The 14,815-nt window shown below is 30.0% G+C and overlaps 1 protein-coding gene across 1 annotated transcript; it reads left to right on the top strand.

The window, feature by feature from the left end:
* Positions 1 to 9,252: 9,252 nt before the first annotated feature.
* LOC113363628 (zinc finger protein 723-like) lies at positions 9,253 to 10,385 on the top strand. The gene has a single exon (XM_026606118.1). The coding sequence runs from the start codon at positions 9,331 to 9,333 to the stop codon at positions 10,381 to 10,383; it is 1,053 nt and encodes a 350-aa protein (XP_026461903.1). The 5' UTR covers positions 9,253 to 9,330; the 3' UTR covers positions 10,384 to 10,385.
* Positions 10,386 to 14,815: the final 4,430 nt, after the last annotated feature.

Raw genomic sequence — 14,815 nt, 5'->3', positions numbered from 1 at the left:
AAGATGGTTCTGTATAACCAATTGGCCGAGGTCGTTAAGTTACCACTACGATTGCTCAGTGTTCCTGGGTTCAAATCCCAAAGATGCTTGAAAAATCAAATGTCTAGTTTTTCATAAATATCAAATATTAGTTCAAAATATTAAATTCAGGTGGCGCATTTCGACCTTGACACTTAGAATATTTCTGAAAAACAAAAAACTTGACTTGGCTCGCACTTGACTGTAAGAGAAAGATGACCAAGGTAGCAGAAGAACGGGGGAAAGAGAAGGGTAGAGGCAGATGATGAATAAGAGAGATGTGTATGATACATATACTTTATTCAAATTTAATATTAATACATTATAAGAATATAAAAATAACTATTGTCATCAATATAACAAATAGCCAAGTGGTTAAGGTGACCGCGTACTCGGTGACATCACTCTGGAAGCAGAAGGTGAGGGAGATCGAATCCGGCTGGAGACGACGACGAACAACTCTGAAGGTGAAAAAATAGAGCAGTGCTGTTGGCTGGCTGGTGGCAGACGCGGAGGGTCCTGAAAAGAACACACAAAGTGATGGTCAACCTGAGGTACATGATGCGAGAGGTTACACACAGAGGGACACATTGCGGACGATTCATGCCGAACCCAAAAATCTTCCAAAAAACCACAACGTTCAAAAAAAACAACACCAAAAAAGGAAAAAAAAGCGGGAAAAGGAGGAGGAAGGAGGGGGAGGAGAGGCCAAAAAAAAACCCCCTAAGTCCCAGATCATTTTTTCTCTTTTCTGTTCAGTGTTGAAACTTTTTTATGTTTTTTAGTGTTCCCTCACATCAATTCCCAAAGCCAACACTCGAATGAAATAAGGTCCACTTTGAAATTTTCGCAACGAGAAAAAATTACTGGGGACTGGGACCCCAATAAAACTTTCTCGTCTTGAAATTTTCAATGTGGTTCTCATTCATTCAAATGTTGGCTTCGGGATGATATAGCATGCATAAATAACTCGTCTGTTATAATCGAAAAGGTTTCAGTAAATATTGTTTTAATAAAATTAATCGAAAGCATTCTTTAATTAAAAGTTGGATTGATGTGAATCAAATCGAAGAAATGATCTTGAATGAATGAAAATTGTTGAGCATGTGAAACCTTTACAATTATTCAAGACAAAAACAAAATTAGTTGATTTGAATTCAACAAAACTTTAAAAATGAAAACTAAAAAATTACAAACAAACTAGCGCTTGTGAAAACTTTATTTATATATTCATTTATTTTTAAATCATTTAGAATTCGAAATAAAAACAAAAATTTAAATAATGAATAAAATGATGTACTTGTAATTAAAATTGAATTTTGTTTTATTCAAATCAACTCTTTAAAACTTTAATCAAACCACATTAACTCAAATAATAAAATCTCATTGACGGAACAAAATTATAAATATTGTCAAAATTTATTTTAAAAAAGTATCAGAAGCAATTATGGAATAAACAGTTTAAAAAATTTCAAAGCAAAGTTAATCGACCATTGTATTTATATAAAAATCTATAGAGTTAATGTAGTATTGAGTAGAGTCTAATTAAATATGGCGAGACAATTATCAACATGTTGAGCAATTCTTAATTCAATTCTCAACATATGAATTAATCAAATCATCATCGATTGCAGGTCTTGATCAAAATTGTCTTTAGAAATAGAAGAATAAAAATCTGTATTTAGCAACGTAGCAATATAATTAAATAAATTTGAAACAAAATTACTATGAAATTTTTTTAAAAGTTGCATTTAATCAATAACAATTAGAAAAGTCATAATAGTGTTTTAAATATTTTGATCAAAGCCATCAATCGTGTTGTCATTAATAAGAATGAACATGTAGTCAATATCGCTACTGGGAAAACACATGATTCATGATACTAGAAACGTAATTCTAAAGTTCTTTAAAAATATAAAGGTAAAAAGAATAAAAATCTTTGCCATATGAGATATATTTGTTGTTGAAATGTTATCTGATAAACAGATTCTACAGAACTAGAATTCTATCTGAAATACCAATAATTCAGGAATTGCACAAGGAGGGATGCCAGGGCCCATTCTACATAACCCTTACACAAATGATTAAAAAAAAGTAGCTCAACAAATAATTGAAACCAATTCAAGTCATATTACTTTTACAAGAAGATCTCAGAGAAACCTTTTCTTTTAATTTATTATTTATGCAAGTATAATTAAAATAAATTAATGTCAACTAATATATACAAGAAGCAAAAACTATTGTATTATATTGATTTTTGAAATTGAAAAATGAATCAATATGTTTTCCCCATAGTGAAATGTATAAAATCATTTGTATAAAGAACATCACTTGCAAATTTAACAATTAAATAAAGTGTGTCTAATATAAGATAGATATCACAAATGTGCAAGTGATATTCGACAATTTTGCACATACGTCTGCTAAAGTAGTACTTGAGATAAATTGTATTTAATTTGTATTTAGAATTGCAAAAACAATGACAAAATATAGTTAAGCATAATATCATGTCAAATATAAACATTTATTAAATAAATTATCTAATATATGAGCTCCAATTTAAAAAAAATTAATTTAAGCTTTAAACATTAGATTCTGTATCAATAATATTACTTCGCAATTGTTTTAAATAAATAAATAAACATTTAGCAGATACATGTGCATAAAATATTAAAGATGCACAAGTATAAACCTTATACTACGTGGGCTGCTAGTGGAGCGCTAAATAAGTGTGTAAAGATAGAAGGGACTGTGGAACTCTCATGATTGATTAAATGTCATGTTTTATTTTAATAATATCATGGCAATTGACTAATATTGTAAGAAATTATATTAATAATATCTATTATGATAATCAATAAAATCTGTGATAGTTTCATTTCAATAATATAATGACGATTATTATTATCGTTTCTTGAAAACCAATGGATGGATATAATGGAAAACATACAAATACTAGCAGTCCATGTATTATAAGGTTTAGTGCACGAGCCAACAAATATTTACTGAAATACGTACTGAAATGCAAGAAATTATTTGTTATATGTTTTAGAACATTATCAGTGCATTATTTGCTGTACAATGAATTCCTGTTTATGATTTCAGAAAAGTATTCATTGACTCGTCGGTGTATAAAGTTTGCTTGGACTCACATTGACGCTTCCACAGGTTGCTAGGAATTAAATCCAAATCTCCTCCTCAAAATAAATCCTCTAAAGCATCTGCCAGAAGCCTCAAAGCTTAACATTTGTGAATCACTACATCACACTACTTTGATCACTGACTTTATAGACTTAATTTATAATTTGCAAATGTCCAAGTGGAGTCTTCGGGACTCAACCCACGACACGACGAACAACAAAGCAACGAACACATTAGAGAATTTTGTGACCTAGAATTTGACAAAATACAGATACATTACAGAAGTACTTGCAGCCTTCGGAATCTTACATACTTTACATATTTGACAATTGCATATATGAATAAATATAAAGGATACATTGGAAGCTGTAAATAAAGTATTTGATTATACAATTAATTAGAATTAAAAATTTTGACAGAGATAGGTTAAGGCTGAAGAACCTCGGTACGTATCTGCTCTAAAAACATATCATTACACACGAATTTTATATCAAATTGATGTGCATAATTAGTAGAACAATATAATGCATCAATTAATTAAAACTAATGAGAAAATTAATTAAAAACACTAATTAATTAGTTTGCATGCACCTGTCACAAAATTCTCTATAAAAATGGCCGCCATCAAAGACGAACTGCCATGAAGTACTAAACTAATCAAAGTGACAAAGTTGAAGGCGCTAAATTCAAATTTCAAAGTTATTAAATTTGATTAATATTCTTTGTTTTAAAAGCTTACAATAACAAATAATTATGATTTAACCATGTTTAATAGCAAAAATTGGAGAGATATTATCAAAATATTGATTATTTGCTTTTAAATTTTTCTGACTGTTTTTAAATGTTTCTGACTGTGATTTGAATTTCCAAATTAATTTCATATACATTATATTTTATTCCACACATACATGATAATTAGACGTTATCAAATCACAATTATAACAATTATAAAGATGATTAAAGGTTTATCATACAACAAAACAATTGTCAAAAGCCTTTGTTTTATTTTATTACATAAATCCTGGCAGTAGAAAATATCTTATATTAAACAAATATTATATATATATATATAAATTATAACACACTGATGATGGGACAAACCTAGTCTCGAAACGTTTGTGAAAATTATTATATAATAAATTAGTGCAAAAAAGAGTGTTGTTTGTTCATATTTCCAAATTAATATATATGTATATATATATATATATATATTAAATTTTTTATATAATTTTGATGTTGAAATATGTGATATTCAGTTTTCAGGGCAATACATCAATTAAAAAATTTGTATGACTTTAAAACATTTTTATTTATTCCATACGTTTCGACACATTGTTTTGTGTCATCTTCAGTGGACTCTAGATTGAAAGAACAGATAGAAATTATTAAATAAAACTAATATATAAGAAGTGATATGGTATGAACTTACATGCAATTGAATTAATCCTAATTATTTCATATTATAAATGTTCACAATGCACAATCTTAATTATTTCATATTATAAATGTTCACAATGAACAATCCTAATTATTTCATATTATAAATGTTCACAGTGCACTAAAAAACTAATCCTTGTCATTTTAAGTTGAACAATATATAAATTTTTGACTGAGATTTTTATGAATTTGTGAAGAACATCGCGCCATACATTTCTGTGCTCCGATGTATGGGTGCCTACTGAATGTACGTCAATGTGCGAACCACATGTTGAGGGCTGAGGTACAAGGCAAACGAACTGACCAAAGAATTTAAGATTTGACAACGCGAGAGGGTACATATAGTGAAATATAAAAAAACATGACAATTGTGAGGGTGGACATAATTAGTAAAATTGAGATCAAAATTAAAAGAAAAAGAAAAAGAAAAATTGGCAATAAAATTAATATAATTAAACGTCGATCATGATAGGTAACTATTTTAAAGGTATGAATTTCGAGACATTGTTTAAGACTACTTGGTAATTCTCGCACAGTGAGGAAGTATCCAATCTTTTGTTTAAACTATTTTTGTAAAGGTGTATCAGACAAGATTCTGAAAAGCGTCTCTGAGATGTATTCGATTCGTGATATAAAATTGTGGCCACATCAAAATTGAAAGTATGATTGAAATTTTGTATGTGATCAGTTATCATTGTTTGATTTTGATTTTTATTTTTGGAATTGTTATAATGTTGTCTAAGACGTTTTTTAAGATGTTGTCCAGTTTCGCCAATATAAGTGGCCTCACAATTTGTACAGTCAATTTTATATACGATGTTAGAAATACGATCTAAACTTGTCGGTGATTTTAAGTTCGAAAATAAAAAGTTGAGAGTCTGATCAATATTGCAAACTAAACGCAAATCCGCGAATTCAAATAGTTTTTTCCAAATAGGAAAGAGATTTTTAATGTAAGGGAGACAAATAGTGCCAACAACCTTATTTTCTTCTTTTTTCTGGGACACGAGGGAAAGATGATTATGTTTTGTGTTAAGGACGGAAAGTCTGTTGTTAATTACTGATTTTATAAGGTGTGGGGGATAGCAATTATTTAATAGGGTTCTGTGGATTAGAGATAGGTTAAAAGGCCAAAATTTTTTATCTGACAAGAGAATAGCATGATCAACTAAATTGATAATGGTACCGATTTTCATGTTAGTGGGATGATAAGAATGGAAATTGAGATATCTGCCAGACCACGTTGGTTTCTGGTACCAGTTAGTAATAATTTTATTATCTGTAGTTTTTATGATATTTACATCTAAAAAGCTAATTGACCTATTGTGTTCTTTTTCGAAGGTAAAGGTTAGGTGTTTATTAAAGGAGTTAAAATTTTTTAGTAAAGAATCAAAGTTATTTTTAGGAATGCAAGTAATTATATCATCAACGTATCTGTAGTAAAGGAAAAATTCAACATTAGAAAGCTTAAAAACATTTTTTTCAAGATGTTGTAGAGAGAGTTCAGCAAGAGCAGGTGAGATAGGCGATCCCATGGGGGTACCAAAAATTTGTGTATAAAATTGTGAATTGAATTCAAAATAAGTATTCGCGACTATGAATTTAATGGACTCTCGAAACCAATGGAGGGAAAGGGTGGTGTGGCAAGAAATCTCATCCCATCTATCTGTGATTGACTCATGTCGATGTTCTTCACAAATTCATAAAAATCTCAGTCAAAAATTTATATATTGTTCAACTTAAAATGACAAGGATTAGTTTTTTAGTGCACTGTGAACATTTATAATATGAAATAATTAGGATTGTTCATTGTGAACATTTATAATATGAAATAATTAAGATTGTGCATTGTGAACATTTATAATATGAAATAATTAGGATTAATTCAATTGCATGTAAGTTCATACCATATCACTTCTTATATATTAGTTTTATTTAATAATTTCTATCTGTTCTTTCAATCTAGAGTCCACTGAAGATGACACAAAACAATGTGTCGAAACGTATGGAATAAATAAAAATGTTTTAAAGTCATACAAATTTTTTAATTGATGTATTGCCCTGAAAACTGAATATCATATATATATATATATATATACATAGCTGGGCACCGTTAATCAAATAGTTAACTTCGTTAATCGTTAATCCGCTACAAAAAAAGTTAACTTCGTTAAACGTTAAAGCGTTACATTTCGGAAGAATTAACGCAAGTTAACGTTAATCGTTAATCCGTTAATATGTGTAAAATTACATTTTTATATCGTTGCGTTAGTGAACTTAAAAAACTTATTAACTTCCCGTAGGGCAAGTTATAGTAATCGCAAAAAAATCGAAAATGAAAATTTTTATATATCTTTACGTTTCAAAGGTTCCTGAACAGAGAATTTTGGCATACCTTAGAAAAAATGGATGTATGTGTGTGTGTGTGTGTGTTGGTATGTATGTATGTATGTACGTGTGTGTATGTATGTGCGGATACAAATTTTCGTCGACGATTTCGGGAACACGGATCAACCGATTTGAATAACTCAAAAAACATTTGATTTGTATTGATAAGGAGACGTGCTGATTAGTTTTTGGCGAAGGCAGGTCTAGCCGTTCCGAAGATACGGGACAAAAAGTGCCGAAAACGGTGTTTTATACACTTCCGTGTGTATAAGGAAAATGGCACAATTATCACATACCGTGATAACGCTATTGGTCAACTTTCCGTTTTTATGATTGCATATTGTTTTTACAAGAATTTTATTCTAAATAAAGGGAAAGAGTTTTTTTAACTTCCCGTAGGGCAAGTTATAGTAATCGCAAAAAAATCGAAAATGAAAATTTTTGCATTTCTCGACGTTTCAAAGGTTTCTGAATATTTTGGCATACCTTAGAAAAAATGGATGTATGTGTGTGTGTGTGTGTATGTATGTGTATTCGGATACAAATTTTCGTCGACGATTTCAGGAACACGGATCAACCGATTTGAATAATTCAAAAAACATTCGATTCGTATTGATAAGAAGACGTGCTGATTAGTTTTTGGCAAATGCAGGTCTAGCCGTTCCGAAGATATGGGGCAAAATTGAGCCAAAAACGGTAACTCAGTTTTTAAGAGAACGGAGCGTCCGATTTGAATAATTCAAAAAACATTTCACTTGTATTGACAAGATGAGGAATCGATAAAATTTTCATGAAGGTAGGTCTAGCGGTTTCGGAGATATGGACAAAAAAAGTAAAAAAAAAATGCAATTTGGCGGTCAAAATGATCATTAGACATATGCACATCAAATTATCAGATATTTTATAGAGATTTTAACAATAAGTATAAATTTTATTTACATTCCTATGGGTTCCGTACCAATGTTTATCCTTTAGACAGCGACGCGGCGCTTACGCGCTTCATATTTTGTCTCTATGCAGTCCTAAAGCAGTAAAATTGCTTTGAAAAAAAGTTCAGATCTTCCAAAATATGTCAAAATAAAGAAAACATTTTTTTTTTCAAAAAAAAGTAATTTTTTATCCAATTTATAGTTTCTCAAAAATCTTATTTTTCGAAGTAAATTTTTTTCAAAAATGTTAATCGTTTTTAAAAAAATAATAATTTTAGGTACGGAAAGTACCAGCAATTTGCCTTAAGGCACAACGCCTTAATTGCCTTAAGACAGAATTCCACTTACAGCTAGTTCTTTAAACAGTTCGTAGCTCTTTGGTTTTTCTATAGACTGAGTGACAGAATTGAAAAAGTCTTCCTTCTCGTCATCATCGTTGTTACTCGCATTGCTCCCTCCGCCACTTAAACTATCTCTGTCCTTCGAATTTTTCGCTGCTTCTTGCCATAAGGCATCTTCTACCTTTTTTTCTGTGCATTTTCTTACTGCATCCTCTCTACTGCTGTCATATGTTTCCAGCCACATTAACCGAAACTTTGGGTGAAATGCCGCGGCAAGTTGGCACTGTTCATCATTCAGGAGTAGTCCAAATCTTTTCTCTATGCCGTTTAATAAGGCATTGGCTAAAGCTGTGCCGTGCGGTAAATAGTAGGCATTGGATTAACGATTAACGGACTTCTCGCATTTTAACGGAAGTTAACGTGTCCGTTAACATTTTTAAAAGTTAACTTAAAAGTTAATCCGTTAATCAAAATGTTAACTTCGTTAATTAACGATTAACGGATTAACGAGTTAATGCCCAGCTATGTATATATATATACATATATATAAAGATGTATAAACATTTTATCAATTTAATGTTAAAATACTACTAGAATGTATAATACAAATTATTACTATATATAAAAGTTTTTTTTTAATGATTTATTTATTTATTTGATATAATTCGTACATACTGTATCTCAGTCAGACAATTGTTCTGGTATGAGAGATCACAGCAATTATAACAAAAACAAATCTAAAACATGAAAAAATGATATAAAAGTATTCTTGTTATATTTCAATATTATTTTTAACATATTTGCTACTCTTAATTAAATTTTACTATAAAAATCTCTTTCTACATTCAAAAATGGCGGTAAGTTCTATTAGTGTTGCCACAATGCAATTTCGTTGTATTGAGTTACCCGATGGCACAACATCTGATTTTTTAGGTTGACAGATATGTACTCAATTAAAATGAAATATTTATTTACTTTTCATTATTTTTTCTTGCAAATGCGTTTTACTCACGAATAAAATATTATCAATAACATCTGAAGAGTTGATTGTTCTAGAAGATCACTTACAAGTTAAAATGGAGACAATAGAAGGTAATCAACTCCAAGATGTTTCTATTAAACAAGAAGAGGATGAATCAGATTGTGATGAAACATGTTTAGAATCTCTTATGAATTGCGAGGTAACGATAGATGAGAAAATCCAACAAGACCCGAGCCAAAACAAAACCAAAAACAACTCCCTTTCCTGTGACATTTGTGGTAAGTCTTTTGCCAAAAAGAAATATTTAGGAAATCATCGTAGAAACCATACAAGACCCAAATGTTACAAATGCTCGTACTGTGACAAGCAATTCAAAACCACCAATCAATTAAAAACACACGAAAGAGTACACACGGGTGAAAAGCCTTTTTCATGTGAATTCTGTGGAAAAGGCTTTGCCATCAAAGGTAACCTGGTGCAACATATGCCTTCGCACACGGGGGAATACAAACACAAATGTGGTACTTGTGATAAACAGTTTATTGCAGAAAGTGCTCTAAGGAAGCATGAAAACACACATTTGGAAGAAGGACTTTTTAAATGCGAGCTATGTGGTAAGGCTTTTAAAAGCATGGATTATTTAAATAAACACGTGTTTGTTCATGCTAAAGAATGGCCTTATAAGTGTGAATTATGCAATGAAACATTTCCAAGGCCTGGTTATTTAAGATCACATAAATTAGAAGCTCACGGGATAGAACCTATATTCGAATGTCTAACTTGCAATAAAGTATTCAAACGCAATCTGTATTTAAAAAGACATATGGCTATTCATTTAGAAGCAGATCGTCAAAAATGTGAAATATGCTATAAAGTATTTAAAGATTTAGTTTCTTTAGAAGAACACATGAGGCTACATTTAGAGGAAGATCGGCCGTATAAATGTGACGTCTGTGATAAAACTTTTACAAAGGTGGATTCACTAAAACATCACATGTTCGTACATTCTGAAGAACCCGAATATAAATGTGAATTGTGTGATAAAGAATTCAAACATTTGGTGTCTTTGAGGAAACACATGAAGAAAATTCATAATAAAAAATTGGAGTATAATAAAGGAACTATTGTTATACAAGAGATGACATAACCAAACAACGATTGGTGCACAACCATGAAATATTATTTATTTTGTACAATCTTGTAACAAAGAAGAAGAGTGATAGATTGTATTTATAGAAATTTGAATATGAATACAACAATTGCTAATTTCTTATCTGAAAGAGAAGTAAGGACCAAAATAGGAAATTGCTTCAGCTATAAAAAAAAATGGTCAAATCCGGAGTACCACAGGGAACAGTCCTAGGTCCACTATTATACTTAGTATATATTAACAACTTAAAGGACAAAAATTTAGAAGGTAGATACATAGTGTACACAGATGACACCATGATTATATATGCTGATAAAGATTTGAAGAAACTAGGAAAAAAAATCAATGATAACTTAAAGAAATATACAACATGGCTAACAGAAAATAAACTCACTATAAATACAGATAAAACTAATTATATATTTTTCCGACATAACAAAATTTAAAAAAATGCAATATAAAAATATTAATCAACGATACTGAAATAAAATAAATAGAAAAACCTAAATATTTGGGTATGATTATAAACCAGAAACTAGAATGGAGTGACCAAATTGAAAAAAATCAAACAAAAAATTTGAGCACTTTCTGGAGCCATAAGAAGAATACGACATCTTGGAATTAAGAACAAAGAACTAATATTAAAATCTCATATAATGCCGATTATGACGTACGGCATCACGATTTGGAGTCAAACAACAAATAAAAATATAAAGACACTACAAAGAATGATAAATAAAGCAATAAAATCAACTTACAATTATCCCTACCTCACCCTGAGAAAAGAACTTCTACAAAAGACAAAGAACATACCACTACACAAAACAATAGAAATAGAAAAATGTTTACTAATATTCAAAATAAAAAATAACAGAATCAAAGCTTGCACCACAATAGAGACAAACCAGGATATACACGGCCATCAAACGAGACAAAACCAAAACTTTCACATGAAACATGCAAAAACTAGTAAAGGACTTGCAAGTCTTCTAAGAAGTGCAAACAGCCTTTACAATAAACTACTGGAGGAACTAAAGACAATGACGGACCAAAACAATTTCAAAATTAAATTGAAAAATTACATAAAAGATAAATGAAATAAATGAGATAAAATTCCTTATTTTAAATACTATATTACTTCTGTTCTGTTAAAATATTAATTACAATTAAGTATGAGCATGTATGTATGTACGCAAGCGTTCTGTGTATATAATAGTAATAAGTAAAAATATATTGATGTCTTAATGCAAGTCTGTTACATAAAATTTAGATTTATTTTTGTTATAATTGCTGTGATCTATCATACCAGAACAATTGTCTGACTGAGATACAGTATGTACGAATTATATCAAATAAATAAATAATTTAGTTCAAATAAAGGAATATGATTCATTTCTCATGATCCTGAATTGAGGAAGAAAGTTTATAGAAACAAATTGAAATATAATGCAGGAATTATTATATGATTGTATATAAATACGAATATAACTTTTTTTAATATAATTTTATATTGGTGCATGTGCATCTGACTAAGTACCAGTTATGGTACGTAATTCAAATACTATTATTACTATACAAATGTAAATATAAAATATAATAAATCATATTGATCACATATAGATTGATTTATATATGTTAATGTGTTACAATAAGTCTTACCTTTATTTTCAGGTCTTTTAAGCAACTTGTTATATAAACAGGCAAGACGAACTTATTTAAAAAAAGTTGCATATACATCACAGGGTCACATGAAGAGAACTCATAATAAAAAATTGGAGTATAATAAAGAAACAATTGTAATACAAGATGTGCCCAAAGTTCCCGTTCAATTTAATATAATTGTTACTTACTTAATTTTGAAGTCATATATTATGTGTGATTTTCTCAGAAACTGTAAAATTATCAAACAATTGAATTTCAAATTTATATTTATTGTATGTGACTATAATGCAAAAAAGGCCAAAAAAACAAGCAAAGAATCAGAAAATATATCAGACAATGAAGTCTGTGCATGGCACAACACATTTGCAGATGATAATTTCTGAATAAAGAAACTTTAAAACGTACACACGTGTTGAATATATATTTATAAGAATTAGGCAAAATTTAAAATATAATTGAGACTCATTGTTATTCTAGTTGACCTGAGACTGACTATTACCTCGTTCCTCTTTGGCGGAAACAGTGTTGCCAATAAGGCACCACAGTGCTACCAATCCTTTTGGTATTACCACATGTACTGGACGATTCTGAGAGATGGCATAATATCAATTTAGAAACACTGTTGAAACCCAAATTAACAATAGATAAAGATGAGCAATTTGTGGTAAACTCTTCGCAAATACTTATCTCCTAAACAAACACATTGTTTGCCACAAAAAATCTGAAGACTTCATAAGTAAAAACTGCAATAAAACATATAAATACCCGAGTCATCTACAATCACTCTTAAAGACTCATACCTCTATACCCATAAAAAACCTCTTATGTGCAAGGTTTGTAATAGAGTTTTTTTTAGTCAAAAAAGTTGTGTTTTTAAACAATATTGAACAAAGGCAACATTTACAATATGATTGAGACTAATTGCAATCATAGTTGAAATGAGACTGACTATTACCTTACTCCTCTTTGGCGGAAACAGTGTTGCCAATAAGGCACCACATTGACACCAATATATATGGTGTTACCACATGTTGCTTTATAATGCTGGACGATTCTGAGAGATGGCATAACATCAATTTTGGAAATACTGGTGAAACCCAAATTAACAATAGATAAAGATGAGCAATTTGTGGTAAACTCTTCGCAAATACTTATCTCCTAAACAAACACATTGTTTGCCACAAAAAATCTGAAGACTTCATATGTAAATACTGCAATAAAACATGTAAATACCCGAGTATAGAAGATATTATTGGCTCCTCGGACAAAAATCAAAACTTGACACACATAATAAAATTTACCTCTATAAAGCCATCATTAAACCAATTTGGACATACGGCATACAGCTATGGGGATCAACTTCCAACTCAAACGCTTTAATAATTCAAAGATTTCAAAACGAGTTATTAAAAGAAATTTTGAAAGCACCAAAGTATGTTCCAAATTGGTTAATACACAAAGACACAGGGACTAGCACAGTTAAGGATGAAATAATCGCTTACTCACACAAATATAGAAATCGCCTAGCTGATCACCCGAACTTGCTCGCCAGAAAACTTCAGAACAACTCTACCAGGTGAAAAACCTTTTATGTGCGAGGTTTGTGATACACCTTTCCTTCTATCGGTAAATTAAATCTGAAGATAGTTCCAAAATGAATTGCTTTCTAACTTCACGCATGTGTAAAATGCAATACTAAAACTCAGAAGCTCCTCAGGACTATACTGCTTAGAATGCTGCAAATTACATATGAATATCATCATAATGTATATTTGAAAACAATAATTATCTGTAGGAAAAACTAGAAATACGAAAAGTAATTGTGATACATTTTGGCAATTTGCCAATAGGTAACATTCTAATGCATTTAGGCATTTTATATACCATTTAATAGATCTCAAAAAGTAGATTATTGAAATGAAATATGATATACTTTCAGTTCCCTAAAAAGACGTTAATGTTTTCACACACACATACACTTTCAGTGTCAAACGATCTATAATGACTTCAAACGTCAATGTTTTCTTAAGACAGCATGCAAAATTGATTGTATTGACTGATTGATTGTAATGATCAGTATTAAAAAAATGCAATTCATGTAAAAAAGAAAATCCAGTGTGTAGAAATCAAAAACTGTGTGTAGTTTGATGTGTTATTATAATTCTTCGTTACAAAAAGTTGTTTATCTAGTTATAATATTATGTTACGCTTTATTATCACAATTTGTACAAAAATGACATGTATATATATGTACAAATACATTGAAAGCTTCTAATAATACTAAAAGTTTCTATTTAATTCTGTAGAAAGCAGAGCGATACTAAGATAATAGATAAATAAGCATAAGACTAAGATCTTGCATAAAGGACTAAATTATAATAAGTAGATTAATATTTGAAACAGGACAAATTTGTTGAAAATGACAGAAAATACTTGAAAATGTTGAACTGAGAGTTTTCCTAGTTAAAGGAACTTAAGGTGAGTGTAGCTTTCTAGAGCCTCCCCCCTTGAATTGTTGCCTAAAAGCCATTTCCATGGGGACAAGAGGCAAGAGGTAAGCAAAGGCAAAAATAGGGTTGTAATACACCTATTAACAATATAATAATACATAGAATCTATAGTTTATAATTATAACTGCCATGGGGCAACACTCCAAGGGGGGGCTCTAGAATGCTATTCTTTCCTTTTTGTTATTAATCCATTAATTTTTAAGATCCATTATCATGTAATGTATGTATATATTATATATATATATATATATATATAT

This window comes from Ctenocephalides felis, unplaced genomic scaffold, assembly GCF_003426905.1.
Source record: "Ctenocephalides felis isolate EL2017-DRISC unplaced genomic scaffold, ASM342690v1 CF-g0.4_SCAFFOLD_00845, whole genome shotgun sequence".
NCBI lineage: Eukaryota > Metazoa > Arthropoda > Insecta > Siphonaptera > Pulicidae > Ctenocephalides > Ctenocephalides felis.
This window is presented reverse-complemented; position numbering and strand designations above follow the sequence as displayed.